The 20059-nt window shown below is 49.5% G+C and overlaps 1 protein-coding gene across 1 annotated transcript in view; it reads right to left on the bottom strand.

Moving 5' to 3' along the window:
- Positions 1-17646, bottom strand: part of COL20A1 (collagen type XX alpha 1 chain) — a 52186-nt gene extending 34540 nt beyond the window's left edge. Inside the window, exons 1-13 of the mRNA XM_066199045.1 lie at positions 17569-17646; positions 14091-14175; positions 11661-11771; positions 9988-10131; positions 9592-9750; positions 8441-8641; positions 7072-7227; positions 5978-6097; positions 5636-5800; positions 4238-4402; positions 3122-3294; positions 1939-2068; positions 1020-1165 (exon numbers count right to left, since the gene is read on the bottom strand). Of these exons, the coding sequence (XP_066055142.1) occupies positions 1020-1165; positions 1939-2068; positions 3122-3294; positions 4238-4402; positions 5636-5800; positions 5978-6097; positions 7072-7227; positions 8441-8641; positions 9592-9750; positions 9988-10131; positions 11661-11771; positions 14091-14163 (1743 nt within the window). The 5' untranslated portion in view covers positions 14164-14175; positions 17569-17646. The remainder of the gene's footprint in view (positions 1-1019; positions 1166-1938; positions 2069-3121; positions 3295-4237; positions 4403-5635; positions 5801-5977; positions 6098-7071; positions 7228-8440; positions 8642-9591; positions 9751-9987; positions 10132-11660; positions 11772-14090; positions 14176-17568) is intronic.
- Between the last annotated feature and the right edge of the window lie 2413 nt (positions 17647-20059).

The following is a 20059-nucleotide window of genomic DNA, read 5'->3' as shown; positions in this document are numbered from 1 at the left end:
GAGCTGTGATCCCGCTTTTCCCAGTCCCAGGGGAGGCTGTGGCAGGAGCGCTGCCGGGCTGCTGCCATCTGCTGCCGGCACGGCACGGGCACGGGCACAGCTCTGCTCCCGCAGCCTGCTCCCCGCACACAGGCACCACCGCGACATTCAGGAGCCTGCACCCGTCGCAGAACAGTTTGTAAAAGGATGGGAACATTTTAATGCTGGTTTTGCGGACGCCCCATAGGTCTGGAGCGTTGCAGTCTCGCAGGGAGAAGGTCGGGTAGCTGCGGGAATGTTTTAGTGTGATGAAATGCAAATTTGAATGTTGGTGTCGCTTCAAGTGTTCTGAATCTCATGAAAATCCCATGATTATGCCCTGAAAGCAGAGTATTAACTGTTCTGTTTTGAAAACCATCCCGCAATTGCCCCTATTGCTGTGCATTCCAAAGGAGAATCTTAGTCAAAGAGGCAATAAATGTTCCTCCCCACTCACTTTGTTGTTTGTTTGTTTGTTTTTTAATTCATATCAGCAGCCTACAGGTACTCCAGATAAGGCATTAAAATGCACAACAAAGGGTTCTTAGATGCTTTTAAGGATTTTCCGTTCATCAAGCATTGTTTAGCTCATCTGCACTGTCGTAGCTCTGTTTTCAGATGTCAGCAAAATCCACCCCAACGCATTTTCAATTAACATTTCAAGATACACACAGTCAAGATGTTTATGTACAGCCTCAAGGATACAGTGATTACACTTGGGGCTGCAAGGATGCGAGTTCAGTGCCTTGGTTTCCAGGGCCCCAGGAGGCAGCCAGATCTCTCCCATGCTCTAATTTCCCATATGAAACCCTCGCAGTTATAAATCGTTTTGAGATAAACCATTTAAAAAGGATCTTTTACGAAAGCTGTTTCTGGCAATAATTCTGATACATTTTTTTTTGCTTTGACCACACGATACCAATTGCCAAAGCTTAGAGCTAGCCCTAAACCCAGCCCAGGCAGAGAAAAAACAATATTACCACTGTTGTCACAAACTCTACCTCTGTAGTATAGTCCTCTGCTCCATCAGGGGCTGCAGAGCAGAGCACCAGGTAGTGTGTGGCTCCCTGAGCTGCTTTCCAGCTCAGCCTCAGACTGCTGTGGCTCAGCTCAGAGACACGCAGGGAGCGAGGGGAAGACAATGGCACTAAAGAGAAAAATAAAGCACAAATGTACCCTCAGTGTATGAGGTCTGAAACAACCCAAAACCCAGGGGACACCTGGCTTTACAACACCTGCTGCAAGCTGCTGGGCACCTACCCCATGTCTAACACAGTCTCTTTGTCACAGAGAGTTCAATTCACTTGGAGACCATGTATTTAAAAAAAAAAATAAATAACGTGAAGAGTTGCAATATATTTCTAGCAGGGGGTGTTACTGCCACATTCTGCTTTGCAGAATGATGAGGGTGGAAAGGACCCCTGAAGGTCTCTGGCCCAACCAGCTGCTCAAAGAGCAGGTTGCTCAGGGTCTTGTGTGGACCCGATATTTTCTGAGCCTGAGCTCTTCCCAAGGGAAACTTTTCAACAATTTTCTTTTTTTCCCAAAACAACCTTGTGTAAACAATATTCCTTTCCCATAACAACAGGAGGTGTTTGCTATTTCTGTTACTGAGCCAATGGGAGAGGTGTCAGCCCTATGGACCAATAACGTGCCTTGTAGCACAGCGTGTTATAAAAGGACTGAATGAATTGTAAATAAAGCCTTCCGATTTCTACTGCCTTCTGACTGGAGTCACGCATCTTTATTTCACGTCCTGTTGCCACAGTCTTGTCTGCTTGAGTTCTGAACATCTCCGCAGATAAAGAGAGCTGAACTTGAGCTGGGAAGAACAGAAGGCAGGCTCCAGTCTGAGATGCTCAGGGAGGGAGCTCTGCTCACCTTCCACCAGCAGCCACCAGCACAATTGTCTGTACTCACGTGTGGAGGTGACGCCTCTGAGCGCGTCGCCCACGGCCGCGCCGTAGACGGGGATCACCGACACCAGGTACTCCGTGTGCGAGGTCAGGTTGGACAGCTGCACCCAGGACGCTGCTCCCTCCAGAACCACCTGCAGGCACAAGGCGGGGCTGTCAAGGCAAGGAGGTGCTGCTGCTGACGCCTTGGGAAGGCTGACCTGAAACATGGACTGGACAGAGCTAGAGAATAAAGCAGATATTTATTGAAAAGCCTTTAGGATACACCCCAGGCAGGACAGGGCCTGACCAGGGCTACACCCAAGGTGGACTAAGAATGGTCACAAAAATCGGCTGACCAGTCATGAAGTCTTACACTTTTATAAGTTTTGGTCCATTTGCATATTGGGGTTTAATTGTCCAATTACAGCTTCAGGTTGTGAGGTCTCATCCTTCTTGTTCCTCCCTTCAGTCCACCGTTGTTTGTGCTTTTGGGCCTGAAAGTTGTTCTTGATCTTCAGCAGGAAAAGAATTTGTTTTGTCTACCTACTCTGTGAGGAGAGCTGACTGACACTGAATGTGAGGCTCAGAACTGCACCCCTGGGCAGCACAGAATCTGAAAAACATGAAAGCTAAAATTTAAAGCATCCCTGCTCTTCAGCAATGGAATGGCTGAACCTGCCATCCCTGGCCAGTGTGGTTTCTCCGTGGCAGATCTGTGCCCAGAAACATGGAGTGCAGTTGCCCCCTGTGCTTTGTGCTAGCTAAAATCTCTCCAAAACAGAGAGGTGAGAGGCAGAAAGGATTCCTGTCCTCTAAGCCTGGGATTTGTGCAAACACTGAGCACAAGATGCTAGTCATGCTCTCACTGAAATCAATGGAAATTCATCCACAATTGGGATTTCCTTTTTTAAATCATATCCATCACAGATGAGCATCCTTGGACAGCTCTCTGTACCTGAGTGTCCTCTTTGAGTCAAAACACCTGATTTAGGGAGGGGATAACACTGGCTAAGAGAAAAATCAACATCTTCTGTCTTGTCGTTCTGTTACCTCATCACATTTACGCTCAATGTGCATTTAATTTCATCTCTGGCTTAATTGATGTCTCACTACCACCCTTTTTTTGTCTACCCAAGCCCACTTAAATTCCCAGCCACCCTCTGGAAGCTGTGGCAGTCTCAGGTGTCCCAGGAAAGGTTTCTCACCTCTTTGGGAGTCCCACCCTTGGATGGATAATACACAACCCGGTATTTCTTCGGTGGTCTCAGAGGAGGGCTCCAGGCCAAGTGCATGCTCTTGGAGGTCACAGCTGATATTTTCAGGTCAGTTGGGCTGAGCTGGGGACCCGTGTTCACGGGGGTGTCTTTCACAGCGCTGCCTAGGAATTAAAAACGCCGTTATTTTCTTATATTCACACTTCTCATGCCAAACGTACTTTCCAGCTCATAAATATGAGTGACATTTTTCAAATCAAGTTGCAGCCTCCCTCCCTGTAGAGTACAGAAACTGTTCCAGACTGCTCTGAAATAAATATTTTAAAACTGAATGTACAGAGAACATAAATACTCTATAAAGAGCAGGCTGTGTATTTTGCTGGGTGCTGCAAATAACTCTTCAACACAAGTCTGCGTTCCTTAATCACAAAAAAATTGCCAAAACTAACAAGCAAAATTTACTTTGGTTTCTTTTTGGAGAAGCTCATTTTTCTTCGGCCTAACCTTCACCTTTGTAAAATGTCTAATTAAGTCAAATACAAATCAATAAGAATAAATGAATTTATTTATATGAATGTCCAGAGCATTAAAATGAAACTATGTTTAAAGTTTAGATGTTCCCATTCTGCTTAGGTCAATCTTAGAGCAAAAAGAGGTGTAAATATGTACATGATATTTCTCCTGAGGGTCTAAGCTAACATCTGGAGTGGTTCTTCATGGTCTTCATCATGCAAGCTGTTCCCAAGCAAAGGAAAGAAATGGCTGCTTGATTTGAACTCGAAAATTCCTTGGAGATCCAACAATGCAAAGTTTAGCAGAGGGAAAAAATGTGTTTAGGTGTTTCATCATCTTCTCATCCTACCTCCACATTTACTCCATACACTTTCCCTAGTATATTTTCATCTTAGTTCTTCTGCTTTTTCTGCCTCTTTTTGGAAGGAGAAAAGGAGATGGTTACAACACATTTATCACACCATATGATGAAGGAAGAGGGAAAGCTTTTCCCTGTAATGGTAATCGCTGTCATTAGGTGATTTTACCCTCCAAGAGGAAGGGGGATGGCAAGCAGCAGGAAGCTCAGCCCTCACCGCGGAGTTCCCACTTCACCTGTGGTTTCCTTATGGCTCCTCTCCTTGATCCTGGTGCACAGGACCCGTGTGAGTTTGCCCACCAGGGAGCTGAGCAGGGGGAAGTCCAGCACGTTGTACACGGTGAGCTCCAGCGGCTCCGAGGCCACCTGCCTCAGCTCCGCCTCGTCCGCGTTCTTCACGCCTGCCAGCAGAGAACCAGGCTCAGAAACTCCCAGAGACGAGCAGAGGGACTCCCAGGGGTGGGCTCAGCACCACCCTGCCCTCCCAGCACTGCCTCCCCATCACTCCACTACCAGAGTGGAGCCTCAGTGCCCTGGGCTCTCCTGCAGCAGCCACCTCAGCCCAGCCTGGGCTGATCTTCCAGCTCAGGAGGCCTTTAGTGGCCTGGTGAATCTTCCTTCTCTTTTCCTGCCTCCTCACCACCTGCAGGCTTTGCTATCAGAAAGGTAGATATTTTTCAGCCCGAGAGGCAGTTGGCATAAAGAGATGAGGGACTGAATGAACAAACAACCATTTTATATTTATGAGGTGCCAGCGCTCCCCACAGAGAGCCTGTTGTGCATCAGAACATCACATTGCATTTCAACAGAGTCAGGGATGAGCAAAAAGCAGCCCGTTTATATAACAGAACTTCTCCATCACACAGCATTCTCCATCCCCATCCTTCAGCTTCCCATCCTCATTAACTCTCTGATGACCAAGCTCCACAGTACAACTCATTTTGTTTCCCAAAGCTATGTTCAAGGTTCCCTAACACTGCCCAAGAAGGTTCAGCAGCTCTCCTCCCCCCATAAAAGCCACTTACCTGCATAACCCTATGCAATAAACCCTCACTTGCATGTTCCCAACATAAATTAGCACTTAAACTTTTGGAGATTGTGATTTTAGGGGAATTTTTATGTAATTTTATGGCTCATGTATCAGTCTCCAGCAGACCTCGTGTAGTCCTCAAGGCCAGAGCTGCTCAAGGCCATTCTGTGTCTTGGTGTGGCTGCCAGACAGTGAAAAGCAGATAATGCTGTTATTCAGAGGAATGAGAACATGTGAGAGGCAGTAATTATACAGGAGGTCTCCTGCCATCCCCAATACAATGTTCTCCTGCCTAACTCCCCAGCTGAGAATATTTTCATGGCACTGGTCCCTGAAGCTCCCCAAGGTCTTTAGATGGGAGGTGTGAAATCTCTCATGTAAATACGTTCTCCAAAAAAAAAAAAAAATCCTTTGAAGGCACTGCCTGGGCTGAACAATGAGTTAATTTTCATCTGAGCCACCAAGTAATGAGGTGCCACCCACTACTTCAGTTTTACAGCCTCAGGATGCTTCTGTCAAAGCTGAGGGAACATAACCTTCAGTTTGAAGATGACCTAAAATAGGTTGGCTGTGTCCTACAGCTTCTCAATGGCTGTGATCTTACCGATGGCAAATATCTCTATGCCCAGGTTTTTCAAGGTCTGAGCAGCCAGGTTGGCATCATCCTGGGATTTCCCATCAGTCAGGAGGATCACCAACTTCTCAGCCTCCAGCCGGGCACCAGCATCTGGCTTCAGATTCTGCTCCAGGACGTGGGTCAGTGCTAGACCTGGGGAGGGGCAGAGATGGAGGTTGTGCCACAGGCTTCCAAAACAAATCCCCCCATGCATTTACGGTTTTCTCTGCTCCCCAATGGCCACAGTCCCCACAGAGCCCACCATCCATAGGAACAGCTTCCCCCACCGTGGCTGTCCCGGCTGTTTGGAGCCCTGCAAGGTGGAGTTACCTGTGAAGGTGTTGCCACCCTTGTACCGCAAACTCCTCACGGCCTCCAGCACCTGTTCCCTCGTGGAGTAAGAGCTCAGATCCCACTCTGTGCGAGGGTCACTGCTGTACTGGGACAGCCCTGGGGGAGACAGGAGCTGTGGGCATCCAGCCAGCCCAGGTGAGCTGCAGGAGACCCACCCTGGGAGCTGGTGTCTGGGAAGATGACACAAAATAATGACAAAGACTGGGGAAGAGCAGGTGGGGCTTCTAACTCCACTTCTCTGCATGGCTCTGAGAAAAAAGCATGAAGTTGAGGCAGGGAAGATTTAGGCTGGATATTGGGAAAAGGTTCTTCCCCCAGAGGGTGGTGGGGCACTGAACACGTTCCCCAGGGCAGTGGTCACAGTCCCAGGCCTCACAGAGCTCAAGGAATGTTTGGACAATGCTGTCAGGCACAGGGTGGGATCCTCGGGGTGTTCTGTGCAGGGCCAGGACTTGGACTTGATGATCCTTGTGGGTCCATCGCAAATCAGGATATTCCACAATTCTGTGATTCTATGGCCCTGCCCTGTTTCAGCAAAGTGATGCCTCAGACCCCACGGGGTACAGGGGTACACACCTCTGTCATGATGATCAGAGGCACTTGACCAGGTGTCAAGGTTAATCCAGGTCAAACAATCATCTGCAAGGGCTGAGAAGGACTTACACCATCCTATTTCATGTACAGCCTGGCTGTCAGCTTCACTCAGAGCTGGAAGCAGCCCCATTCCCTGCTGAGCTCACAGCAGCCCCAGTGTGGCATTGCCACTGCACCCAGTGCATTGGTGGCTGAGCGCCTGGTCAGAGATGGCAGCAAATCCCAGAAGCATCTCAGCATCACCACCTGACCTAGGGCTGCCCAAAGAGAGCACTTCTATTCACTGTGCAGATATTTTTCACAGCCACTAGAGGCCAGAGCTTGCTGCCAAATGAGAAAAGCTTCCAAGAGCAACTCTAGGACCCATCCTAAAGAAAAAACAGCTCCCAGGAGGAGCACATAACCACAGGGACCAGAGACCAAGGCCCCTTCAAACATCAACATCCCAAGGTCAGGAAATAGGAGCATTCTCCTACCCACTCTTATCTTGTCTTCTGCAATACTGAATGGGGAAATCAAGTTGCTCAGGAACTCCTTAATGAGCTTGAAATTGTTTCGCCCGATGCTCCAGGACCCATCCACAAGCAGGACGATGTCAATCACTGCAGGTGTGTCACACTGGAACTGTGAGCCTGGAGGGAAAAGGTTTGATACTGAGAGAAACAATTGTGAGGAGGAAAACCTGCTTCAGTTTTAAGATAAAAAGCAAATCTGCTGTGCAAGGCCTTGTCTGGATGGTGGAATGGACCATCTGCCAGTCTGGCACATGCCAGCATCCTGTGAAAACCACGGAGCCAAGGGTAACCCATCTCAGCACCTCAAAATGGAATGGTGTGCAGCTGCACCTCTGCCAAGAAGGGGTTAAAGCTGTCAGGAAGTGTGTGCTAACCCAAGCACTGCTCTCTGCAAGCTGTCAGCTCCATTCCATCTCTGCCCCAGCCCAGTGCTTCCTTTTATCTGGCCTAAGTCTCCAAGAATTGCAGGTGATTGCTTAATTCCATTCCATCACAAGATCCCCTGTGGGCTACAATTATTTCATGGCTTTATATTAAATCCAATCTCTGTGTAAAAACCTGCTGGCACCGTGGATACTCCAGCTCTGCCTTCCTCCCCACCCCAGGCCTTCAGCTCAACAGAGGATAAGATAAGGTCTGGTGCTAATTGAATGCATCTTCCTTGAATACTTGTCAGATGGGAAGTTTTCCATCTTTGGTGGAGGGGAAACAGATGATGCCATTAAGTTTTATCAGGCTCCAAGGAGGTAGGTCTCCTATCACACACATGGATTTCTGCTGGGCCAAAGGTGATGCTCTGGCCCATCCCGTTCCCACCATTTCAGCAGAGCTGGGAGACATCACAATCTCAACTGAATCTGAGGGATCCTCATGGATCAGTTATCTGTGAAACACGAAGAACAAGCCCAGGAGGAGCAGCAGGCCAGGTAACAAACACCAGGGGTGTTTGAAAAGGAAAGACCTTGGAAAGGTCCATGGTTGGGGGTGCTCTGCTGAAGAACACGAATGCTTATATCAGTCTGCCAGGAGCGGGGGGAAATGACAACATGAAGAGAGAATGGTGCCAAATCAATTAAAATCAATAAATTAAATCATCTGGAAGGAATTTTTGGCCTAACTCCAGCTTTCCTGAGAATTCATGTTCTACAGAACTCCAGATTTCTCCAGTGAGCTCTGACAGCTCCCAAAGCATGACCTAGTGATTGGAAGCACAACCAGCAGCACTGTACTCTGAGGGGGGGCAGAGGGTGGGCTGGAAATCTTGGATTCAATGAGTGTTAGGGAAAACAGCAGGGAAGAAGGAGCAAGACATGTTTGAACCCACTCTCACCTCGTCTCAGTGAATCCTTTGGGGTTTTTTCTTTTCCTGGAGACTCTCGCTCTGCGTTTGCAGGAGTGCGTGGGGATGATTTTGGGGTTGTTGATGTTGTTTCTGTCACACTGGTCTCCACACTGGGCTGGTTTCTTGTCATTTCTCCTGAGCTCTTGGGCTGAATCCCCTTCTGCCTTTTCTTTTCAGCTCTGTCCTTTGCTGTGCTCCAAAGAGAAGAATCCCATTGTCCCTACCTGTGTAATCCCCATGCAACCCCACTCCTCAGCTGATTCAAGCCACATTTGGCACAGGTGTAGGGGGCCCAGAGAGGGTAAAATTCCTACAGTCTTATAATTCCTACAGGTTTATGGAAATAGGTGGATGGACTGACATCACCTTCATTCATACCTCTCTGAGAGGGCTGCATGTATGCTCAGGAGCTAATGTTAAAAATTGGTACCATCAGCAAGTTGGTACCATCAGATCCTTCCAATCATCTTTGATGACAACAAACAATGAATGTTTATAAAATACAATTTAAGGAAAACATCCCATGGCACCTCCTACCAAGTTGCTCTCCAGAGTTCGGTAATCTGTGACTTGCAAACACCCTGAGCTAGTGCAAGACTTTTTGGATAATGGCTCTGATGGATCTTTCTTCCATCAGCAGGTGTAATTTCCCTTTGAGCTCATGGAAACATGAGACTCTAGAGTTACATACAGTGTCCAGCCAGAGAGGTTGAGGAAATCCTTGTAAAGCACCTGCAGCCAACCCTGGGCCACAGAGCTTAGGGAAAAAAGCACCATCAGCCCAGTGCTCAGGGAGCAGCTTGTTCTCAAAGGATCCACATTCAGTTGAAGGATAAGTTTGCATCTGCTGAATTTGGACACCTGGATGTGTGTTTTCAGCTTGGCTGGAATGAGGGGCAAATATTTTTAGGTGGTTTACTGTGTTTCTGTAGCTAAGATTTGCATGCAAAGGATGAGACCAGGCTAGCAAGACTCACTGAAAGAATATCTCTGATGAAGGGAGATTGCAGGGAGAAAATGGCAATGGTTTTAAGGACATGGAATTCCCAGGAGGCTGGAATGCTCCAGCCATGGTAGCATGGCTCAGATTGGGGCTCAAAATCAATCCTGTGTGACTCCAGGATGGTGAGAGCACCCACCTGCCTGTGTCAAGGCAGTGTTCAGGGGTGGAGGGGGGGCCTCTGCCACCCCACTGTGCTCAGCTGCTGAGCTCTCCGAGGAGGTGAGATTCTTTCCTGACGCAGTTCCTGCATTCCTTCGGTTGTTTCTAGTCTGGGATGCATTTTTGAGTTCCTCTACTGTAGGAAGACAAAAAACAGTGATATTGCCACTCTAGAGAGGCCTGTGAGCCACAGTCCCCCCCTCATCCCCTGGGTCTTCCCCATCTCCCTTTCTCGCCTTCCAACCAAAAGAGTACCAGGCTCTGTGATTGCCAAACAGTCTGCAGGGCATGTGCCGCAGGATGGACTCTGAGCAGCCACATCCCCAAGAGCCTCAGGAGCTCTGAGAGGTAAAATTTAGCCCTCTCCACTTACTCACAAATTTCCTCTTGGCAAACAGGGCTTCCTGGGAGCCATTGAGCACGTAGACCTGCAGGGTGTATTCCTTGGTGGGGCTCAGCCCTCCCACTGTGGCTTTGGGAGTCTTGGTTTTCAGCATGACTTCTTGCTCCGAGTCCCCTGAGGTGGGATGAAGCCACAGTTCAGAGGCTGTCAGAGCTTAAATTTAAGCTGACAGTAGCAAAAGCAGCACTGAAATGCAGGGAATGTCTGCCTAGGGACCGGAGTCAGCTCCTATTTATTCTTTAAATTTTGAGGAGTGCCCAAATTAGAAAATTCCCACCTACTATTAGTGCAATCCTCACCAACTTCCCAAGGAGTTGTAGTGGGAAAAGCTGGTGTTCAGAGTGTAAGGACTGGCAACTGCTTATGAAAACACCCAACGGATTGAGGTCATATGTAACAAAATGAGGAAGGGACTCGGTGTCTCTGGAGGTCACCGCTGGTACTTGGACTTACCCAGCTGTGCTGTCCCTGCCCCATCCGTCCCCAAGGACAGCTGCTGCCTGCAGGGCTCAGCTCATTTCGGGGGCTGGCACTGCCTCCAGACCCTTCCACAGGCATGTCCCAAGCTGTTGAACCCTGTCCTGGGGCTGGGATGCCTTGACCAGCCAAGAACTGGGGCGTTTCTGTGCTGTCAGGGCAGTGAGCAGAGGGAGCAAGGCAGCGATCGCTGCCCCATGGGCTCCGTGCTGCACAAACCAGAGAGGCACAGCAGCTCCCCGAACCCCTCTGACTGCGAAAGGTCTGCGAGCTTTAAATTATGGAGAAGGATGTGTTTGTGACCCAGCCGTCCCTGCGCTCCTGCCTAGGGCTGGAAGCTCCCCAGGCTAAGAGGGAAAGCCTCAGGCATGTGCTGGGAGCGCCGGTGGGGATTCCCCGCATTCCCGGGATGCTCATGGATCTCTGCTGCGCTGAGGCTCTGGGGAAGAGCAGGGCAGGGAAGGAATGAGAAACCTCCTGCTGCAGCCTGGGAAACAGGTGGGGGCTGAGCTAAAAACGGGTGGATGATCACAGGAGCTGCCGCCCCCCCTCCCGCCCGGCAGATCCCTTTTCCGGCTCTCTGGGAAAGCGGCAGTGCCCTGGAGCCGAATGCCAGCCACGACTGAGGGACATCGTGTCCTTCCAACACCACCAGGTTCAACTTCTGAAATCAGCGAGTAGGGGTAGGGAGGTAGAGGGATGAGCCTGCCTTCACAAACAGGGTCAAAGCCTTCCCATTCCATGGCCCTGCAGGTGGTGAGAGAGCTGGGAGCTCCCACAGAAGAGCCAGGCAATGAACCTTTTTCATTTCTGTCTCACGAAGTCCCAAAGAACAGCGTTTCTGGCTAAACCTTTCCCCTAGGATGAAGAGAGCTGAATTTCTTCTCTTTCCTGTGATAAAGGGACTGTGCCTGCATTGGGTGGCACTGCAGACTGCTCCCGCGGTGGCCAGAGAGGCTCCTTGTCAGTGCTGAACGTGCAGCTCAATGAAACCAACCCTTGGAACCACAACAGGCTGTGGATAATTCCCTCTGCCTTGTCTCTATTCCCTAAAGTCAAATAATGCTCGTAATGGGGTCCTGTTGTGCTCCAGATGGAACATGGAGCTCAGTCCCTCTCACACACGAATCTCTGCTGGGCCTCCTGTCCAGGGTGTCAGCACGTACCTGCCATGGGCTTTACCCGAACTTTGTAGCCACTGATGTTCCCTTCAGTCTCTTTCCACTTCATCTGGAGCCTGTCTTCTGAAAGGACAGTGAGTTTCAGCCGGCCTGACCCTGGGGAGGAGGAGACGTGTCCATGGGTGCAGTTCCTGCCACCAAACCCACATGTGCTGTCTCCTCTGTGGACATGGGAGTAGTTGTGGTACAAAGGGAACCTTCCCCACCCCGGGCAAGTCCTCAGCATCCCCTGGGGCTGCCTGGCAGCTCCTGCAGTCCCCTTGCAGCTCTGCAGGCCTGGAGCCTCCCGTGCAAAGAGGAGTTTCTCAGGTGCTCATTTTATGCCCCTGCAGAAAGGTAAAGCCTCCCCAGAGTTGGGGGCTTTCCGTGAACCCTTCATGTCTTGAAGGGCTCTCCCAGGAGTTTTCATGCTGAATGGTTTTTTACAGCAAGTGTGTTCAGTGCAAACATGTGAAATAGGAGGGCAGCAAATGGATAAATGAGTTCAAGCAAGGTTCTTCAATAGGCTTGGGCTGCTGAGAAAAACAGAAATTCCCCAGGTGATGGATCCCACACTTCTGCAGAATGATCATCTCACAGGCAGCTCCAAGGACCAGCTGGGCTTAGAAAGAAGTAAAAAAAAAGAAAAAAAAAGAAAACCTGATAAAGTGTAAATAACAGCTCCTGGCAGGACCATAACTCATGGCACCAGCTTGTATCAGTTTGCTGCAGGGAGCTGCAAACTAAATGACAAATCCTGAGGGAAAAAATAGTAACAGACAAGGAGGTAAAAGAGAAGAAAGCACACATTCCTTTATCATCCCCAGATTTCACAGCTATCTGTTAACCCCAGCTAGATGTCTGAGCTCATGTGTCACTCCCTGAATCAATGATTCCTGTCACACAAATGTCACCATATGAAACTTTTTCACTCGGCTGGATGCAGGATGGCAACTCAGCAGATTTCTCTCCCCTCCTTCTGACACTGTGCCCAGAGCTGCCTTTCCAGCAGGATGCCCTAATTTGCAGTGAGTGAGCACACTATAAACATCTGCACCCAAGTGCTCCCCTCATATGCAGTTATTAACACTCTCTTTCCCTTTACTACAAAAAAAAATCTCAGAGTGATCTGGAGTTTCTCCTCAGTGTTGCCAAACTCTCACCCAGGGCTCCTCAACTCCCTAATCTGGTCTTGCATGATGCCCAGACACCTCCTGACATCCCTGCCACGATGTCACCACCCAGGAAAGCAGTGAGAGCTGGCAGTGAGGTTCCTGCTTGTCTCAGCCCAACATCTGTGCCTTAACCTTTCCTCGCAGAGACTTCCTGCAGGCTGCCCAACAAGCAGATAACTATTTTGGGGAAACAAAGCTCAGATTCACATCTCACCCCAGGCAAATCTGAAGAGGAAGAAAGAAAACAGGGGAAAGAGGGGTGAAGGGCAAAAAGCAAATCCCCAAATCATGCCTAAGAGAAGTGGTAAAAGATCGTGGAACAATGAGGGGAATTCATAGTTAGACTAGACGTGGAGCTGTCCTCTTTTGGCCAAGTGTGGTCCAGCTCCTTGGGCATCACTCTAGGAGTCCAGAAGCTAAAAAGGCAAGAATGTCCCCAGACAGACCAGAAAGGACATCATCCTCTAAAGCACCATTATGTGCTGGATGCAAATGATCGCCGGAGCCATGAAAGCTCCACTGTTTCCTTGCCCTGTGTTAGATGTACATGTTTGATGCTGTAACCTTGCTCTCCAGCTCTCAGGGAGTTAAGCCCAGGCTTAACTGCAGAAGTCTGGAAGATGCACAGCAGGGAGACACATCTGTCCAAGCCCTGCAGTGCCACCACCTCTCTAGAAACCTCTGTGCTCTTCCACGGAATGTTCAAACGTGACATTAAGGTGGTTCTTCCACACTAGAGAGGCTGTGCTGAGGTGCTGTAGGCATCTTCTGGTCACTCCGGGGAACAGGATGATACAGGAGGAATCACCTCGTGCTTTCTCACCCAGATGTTGCACCACATCTCACCACAAACACCCAAAGCGGGAAGGTGCAGCGTCTAAAGAAGCAACACCCTTTTTCTTCCTGTTTCTCAGGCTCCCACAGATCACATAAGCCTTTCCTTGCTTGCACAGGCTGAAATGCATCCCTGATGCAAGGGAGTGGCCGAACTGCTGCCAGAGACGAGGACAGGCCTGGCAGGGTGGGGAGGGATGGAGGGGCTCTCCCCAGATGGGCCCCTGACCCCTCATTGCTCTCCATGCTTGGGAAAGGCTGTTTGGAGCTTCACCAGCAGACAGCAGAGCACAGCAGCCCCCTGGAACCCTGCCTGGCTTTGGGAATGCCCCTCAGAGTGGTGTCACTGCCAAGGGGAAGGGCTGGGCTCTCCAGGGGACAGACAAACCACAGGGACCGGCCCCACGAGGACAGGCAGGATCCTTACCTTGGCCCGCTCGTCCCCAGACATGGCTCACCACAGGCAGGCAGGCCAGAAAGAACCAAGTGTGAATCAGCATTGTGACCAGGACCTACAAAAGGGCAAATGTCAAGAAGGAGAAGTAAAATTTGTATTTCACCACATCCAAATCCAGGTTTTTTTCTGTCCTCACTTAAGGTATCACAAGATCTGGGCATCGTTGATGGCACTGAAAGGGTGGGTGGAGGAGAACACAGATTTTCCTGTAATGCCTACACATTATTTTATCTTTTTGGTCTCTCCAATATCAGTGCCTTGGACTAAACTGTGTTTATAAACCAGGTGGGGAACACGCCTCTCCTCCTGCTTGGGCCTGAGGCTGGGCACTGCTGTCTGGGCAGGACAATCTCAGCAGTGGAACTCACAGGGATGGGTTCTGCTCTGACCACGGAAATCACCAACACTGGCAACTGACTGGACAGATAGATTCCAGAATAACTTCTGGTTTATACAGTGCAGAAGTAATTAATTCTGATTATCATGACCATGATCTTTACAGATACACAGCACCTTTCTCATGTCCTTGGGATGCACACACCAATCACAAGGGGAAAAGCACAAAGAGCAGCACTCTGTGGCAGCCGGGCTCCTCAAACCACACATTTAATGACATCAGTTGCTGTGATAAAGCAATTTTGCAGCAGGAGGGATCCACAGACCCAGTGGAGCTGGCATTTGAACAGTTTACAAAAAAGGGGTTTATTTCTTATTTCATTCCCAAGAAGTTATATCCAGGACTTGTTGGGATAGTTTTGCTTTACTTTGTTCACCTGAATGGACTGAAAGCAGACAGGACAGACTAAAACCATGGCAGAGGATCATTTTGACTGAGAAATCACCTCTGCAGCACGGCCAGAGCTGACTCCCAGCCTCAGCCCATGGACCTCCAGCACCCACAGTTGGTTTGCCAGGCTGGATTTCAGTGTTGCTCAGTTTGGGTCAGGAACTCCAGGACAGCAGAAAACCACCCTGATGGTAGCAGGGCCACCCCCTCCTCCGAGTCTCATCAAACGAGGTTTTAAACTCAACGTTGCTGGCCTTTTGTCATCCCTGTGCTCCACATTTCAGCCTCACTGCTTCTGGCAGAACCAGCCCTGCACCCGCTGCCTCCTGCAGTGACAATTCACTTCTATTCACCTTGATGGACAGGTATGTAGAGGCTCCTGGCAAATGCCTGTTTCCCTTCAAACACAGCAGCTTTGTAGCCATTTCAAGGAAAAATAAATATGCACGTGAGTGACCCAGGCATGATCTGCTTAAATCAGATCTAAATTGCTGGAAGAATGAATGGAAAAACATGCAAGTTGTAACAGGGAGTTGTTAACCATCCTTCTCTGTCTGAGGGTTTGGGGTTTTTTTTTGGATTGAAGATGAATGGAACAACTGCAGTGTAACCAAAGCCTTTAGCCATGGGAAACACTTGCTTTATTTTTCCAGCTAATAAAATGAGGTCATTGTTTATAAAAAACAGCAAACATTTTATAGGTGGGTTTCAGGACTCTGACTGTTGCCTCCAGAAACGCAGAGACTGCTCTGGCTGCAGAGGTGTGTGTGCCAAACAGCACCAAAAAGTCAGCATTTTTCAAATTCCTTGAACTAAAATTTTATTTTGGCCATTTTGCAATGACACCAAACTGCTCTTGATTTCCTTGAAACTTCTGTGCAACTCTGCTGACAAACAGGATGCCAAACTCTGGCATAAGCACTGGATTGTGTGCGATCTTTTCATGTTAGCCAGGGTTATATGGGATCCGAAGTCCAGAAAAGTAAACTCCTCCAGCCTGCATTGATCTGGGCTTGATTCAGGCAGGTCTTCCACCCTGTGGCGTCAGCAGGGATGAGTTCAGTATTATCACAGAATTACAGGATGGTTTGGGCTGGAAGGGACCTTAAAGTTCATCTCATTCTAACCCTTTGCCATGGGCAGGGACACTTTCCACTACCCCAGGTTGCTCCAAGCCCCATCCAACCTGGTCTTGGACACTTCCAGGGATCCAGGGACGGTCACAGCTTCTCTGGGCAGCCTGCATCAGGGCCTCACCACCCTCAGTAATCCTGATTTTAACCCAGATTGGGCACAGTTAAACCACAGGGTGTGGACCTTCTCTGTAACTTTAAAGCGAGAAACAGGGACTTCACCTCTTCTGCCATCTCAGAGGCAAACCCGTCACCATTCTGCCTCTCCTCCAACATTCACTTTCCTGCCTGTACACCAGCAATAACAAATGCATCTGTCTGAAGTGGTGGAGGACACACACCTGGAGAATGTGTGTCCGCAACTCACCTGCCACACCCCAAGCCCCGATTCCAGGACTCTGGTTCCTCCCCATCCATCTCTGCCATCAGTGGTGCCACCAGCCAGGCAGGCTGAGTGTGGACCCTGGCACTGCTGGCAGGCAGGGAGCCCACAGCAGCCTGATGCCTCTCTCCTGTTATTCACCCCCAGGGAAGGAATGTGGAGACATCAGCACATGGAGCAAGTGGTGAGTATTTCCAGGGCCTGGAAAACTGGGCTGTGTGGGGAATACATCACTTTCCACTTGCTCCAGCCGTGTGCTCAGAGGAGATTTGGAGGTTAAGGCAGTCAGAGATCCCCTTTTCTGTACAGGAAAATTTGCAAGTAGAGGCTTTAGTTAAAGAAAAAAAAAAAAAGCCTGGCAGGTATTTAAATCAGCACAACTAAGGGTGAGGATTTGGAGGCAATCCCACCTCACTGCTGGACACATGGGCAGTGCCAGGGACAGCCCTGCAGAAGAGACCAGGACCTGCCCGAGGCAGCCAACTGCAGGGAATAAATCTGTCCCACATTCCCCAAGTGCTTTGCTGGTTAAAGGACCTAAAACAGACTAAAAACCACAAATTCATCAACCTCTTCTTTCTCTTTTCTCCCGAAAAGTTCCTCTATTTCAGTTCCACTATTGAACAAAAGGTCTCAAACATCACAGCACCAGAATAAAAAAGTCAGCAAAAAGTTCCACATCTAGGCTGGTCTTTTGCAGCTCCCCCAGCCCATCAGGCTGAGCCCACCCACACCTCCAGGTGGGAAAAACCCACACAGGTAACAAACCCTTCCAAGAACTCTCTGGCAGCAATATCCTGCAGTTTTGGACTATCAACCAGAAAACAGAAAGAAAACAAATCAAACCAACAAACAGAGTGCATTTCTCCCAGTCGTATCCCCCGAGGAGTTGCCAAGGCAATCCTGGCAGTATTTACACTGTCAGGGAATGTCCCTTGAAGCCGCTTCACCCTAAGAGGATGGGACCTGTCACCCCTGCCCGGCACCAGCAGCGCTGCCCCAAGCACTGCACCAGCTCCAAGCTTCCCAGAGAGCAAAACCCTCCAGAAATTCCCTTCTTGGGATACCCACACATGCCCCAAAAAGAGCACGGCCCCTCCTCGGCATGCCTGCAAACCCATCCCCGAGGGGGAAGGAGGCACAGACCTCTCGGAGCGGCGCGGCTTCCCCCGGGGCGAGCCGGGACGGGCGGCGGGTCCAGCTAATTCGGAAATTGTGCGAGAAGCTGCCCTGGCGCCTCATCTGCTCCTCGGCGTGATTAAAGATTTCAATTCCCAGACGTCAGGAGCGATAAGGAAGGGGAGGGAGAACAGAGGGAGAGGGATGGGATTCCCCCACCTCCCTCTCCCCATGCACGGCTTGGCCCCTTGCGCGGCCAAATAAAGCATGAAAAGCAAGGGGCTGCTTCTACGGGCAGGAGCGAGCAGCTTTTAAGGGCTTTGCTAATGAAAAAAAAACAAAATCTCTGTCTGGGAGGCTGCACGCTGGTTTCCTAGAACGCAGCAACAAGTCCTGGCTCCCGCCCACCCTCGGACTGCCCGGGATGAAATCAGCCCAGCCCCACTCACAGCCCATTGCATGGGTGTGAGAGCCCGGCATGTATGTGACGGGGAGCCGTGTTTCGTTTGCTGAAGGAAATTCAGCACATCTGTAAGGTTTGCAGGGCCAGAGGCTGAATCATGAGCTGGAGCCCCGCGGTGCTGCGGGCTCCCCAGCTGTGGGATCCAGCCCGGAGCTCCTGCGGGAGGGATCCTCGGCACCAGGAGCACCTGGGAGAGACGCCCAGCTCCCTGCCAAAACCTCTTCTGGACTGATTTTGTCCTCGTTGCCAAGAGGGAATGATTGACAGTGCCATTTCTCGTTACAGAGGCCAGATTTTCAGCTGCATCTGCAGGGACTGTCAGCATCAGTCTCCCATCACAACTGAGGTTTAAGACATTTCCATTGCAATTCAGCAGGAAACACGGATACCTCTGGAAGTGTCAAATTAAATGGGAAAAAACCCCATACTTTTCAAAGTATTTTGCGCAATAAACCAACATTTGTTAGCTCTTTGCTGTTCTGTTTTATAATCTTTTAAGTACTTAAAAGCATCACAGTATACAGACCAAAGGATAACACCCAAAGGAAACAAATAATAGAATTACAGAAGGATTTGGGTTGGAAGGGACAAAGCAGAGCATGTTATTCCAACCCCTTCATGGGCAGGAACTCCTTCCACTATTCCAGGTTGCTCCAAACCCCATCCAACCCAGCCTTGGACAAATCCAGGGATGGAGCAGCTGCCCTGGGCAAAAAGTGGGTGACATCTTAATAAAACAAAGCACAGAGCATTTTGTACCCCATGGAGAGAGGGTTATCACTGCCCCATGTGTAAATACCACAAATCACCTCCTCTGTATTTCCTACTGGGTTTCTGAGGCTGCTCAGAGCTGCTACAGTTTTCTTTAAAAGTAAAAACGAAGGAGAGAAAGAAATGAGCACTTATCTCCTGTGCTTTCAAGGGATTCAGATCCAGAATTAAAAATTCCTGCTTTGACACAGAACAATCTGGAGCTGCTTTCAGTGCTTGTGTTCAGGGTGTTGTTTCCTGACCTGCCTTTCCCCAGGTGCCCACACCATGCCTAAATCTTCCGAGTTTGACGTTAGTGCAAGCCAAGCACCCTGGGTTAAACCTTTGGGACATCACAGACACCCAAACTCTCCCTAAGGAGAATTTCAAAAGCAAAAAGGCAGATGGAGGTTGCTGGACTCGTGCACTGAATGCAACAAATAACAACTGTGAGTTTATTGACAAATGCCTGAGGAGATGGCCTGGTTCCACTTAGGGGCTGGAAGGACCCCAGTTATCAATGCAGACATCTTGCCTAGACCGTGTTCCAGGAATTCTGTGCTCCAAGTAATCCCATTACCTCAGCACGAGCATTGGGGGAGCAGATATCCCTTTATACCAAGGGAAAAAAAAAGCCAGCAGTACAGCAATTCCTGATACACAGCTGACACCAGATTCTCCAAGAAAGTCAACCCCATCTGAACACCAATCAAAATTACTATTTTTGGCCTTTTTTGGGGTTTATTTAAGGCTTGGTTTGTGGCCAAAGAAGCTGCACTGAGGACCCTGCCCTAAGCAGGAGTGCTGGCAATCATCCTGTCTGTGCACAGCACAGCAGGCTAATCACAAACAGGATGCTCTGTGAGCTGGAAAGAAAGAAACCTCCCTAATTTCTTGTTATTACCTGTTTTTCTATATTTAGTTCACCTTCAGGATAGTTTGCAAGGAATATTTTGCACTGGCTGCAAATACAGCCATCCTGAAAGCAGCAGGGAACAGGGGCCTGGATTTTGGTGGCTTTCACTAATTTTTGTCCCTTCCCAGAACCAGATTCAGACTAGGACACACTTCCTTTTGGGTACTCTCTGGTTTTGGTCCCTCCTTTACCCACTGCTCCCCACTAGGTTGGCAGCAGCCTATGATGTTTGGGATCTCTGCCTGCCTCCTTGCTGAGGTGAAGCTGATTAATGAAATCAAGCATTATCAAGGGGTGGGGGCACAAAAAAAGCACGATCATGGAAGTGTCACCTTTTCAAGAAACAGCTGGGAACAGCGACCAGCCCTGGCTGTGAGCGTGGCTAAGCC

The sequence above is a fragment of the Chamaea fasciata genome, unplaced genomic scaffold (assembly GCF_029207755.1).
Source record: "Chamaea fasciata isolate MVZ Bird 193981 ecotype frontalis unplaced genomic scaffold, bChaFas1.0.hap1 SCAF_17, whole genome shotgun sequence".
NCBI lineage: Eukaryota > Metazoa > Chordata > Aves > Passeriformes > Sylviidae > Chamaea > Chamaea fasciata.
This window is presented reverse-complemented; position numbering and strand designations above follow the sequence as displayed.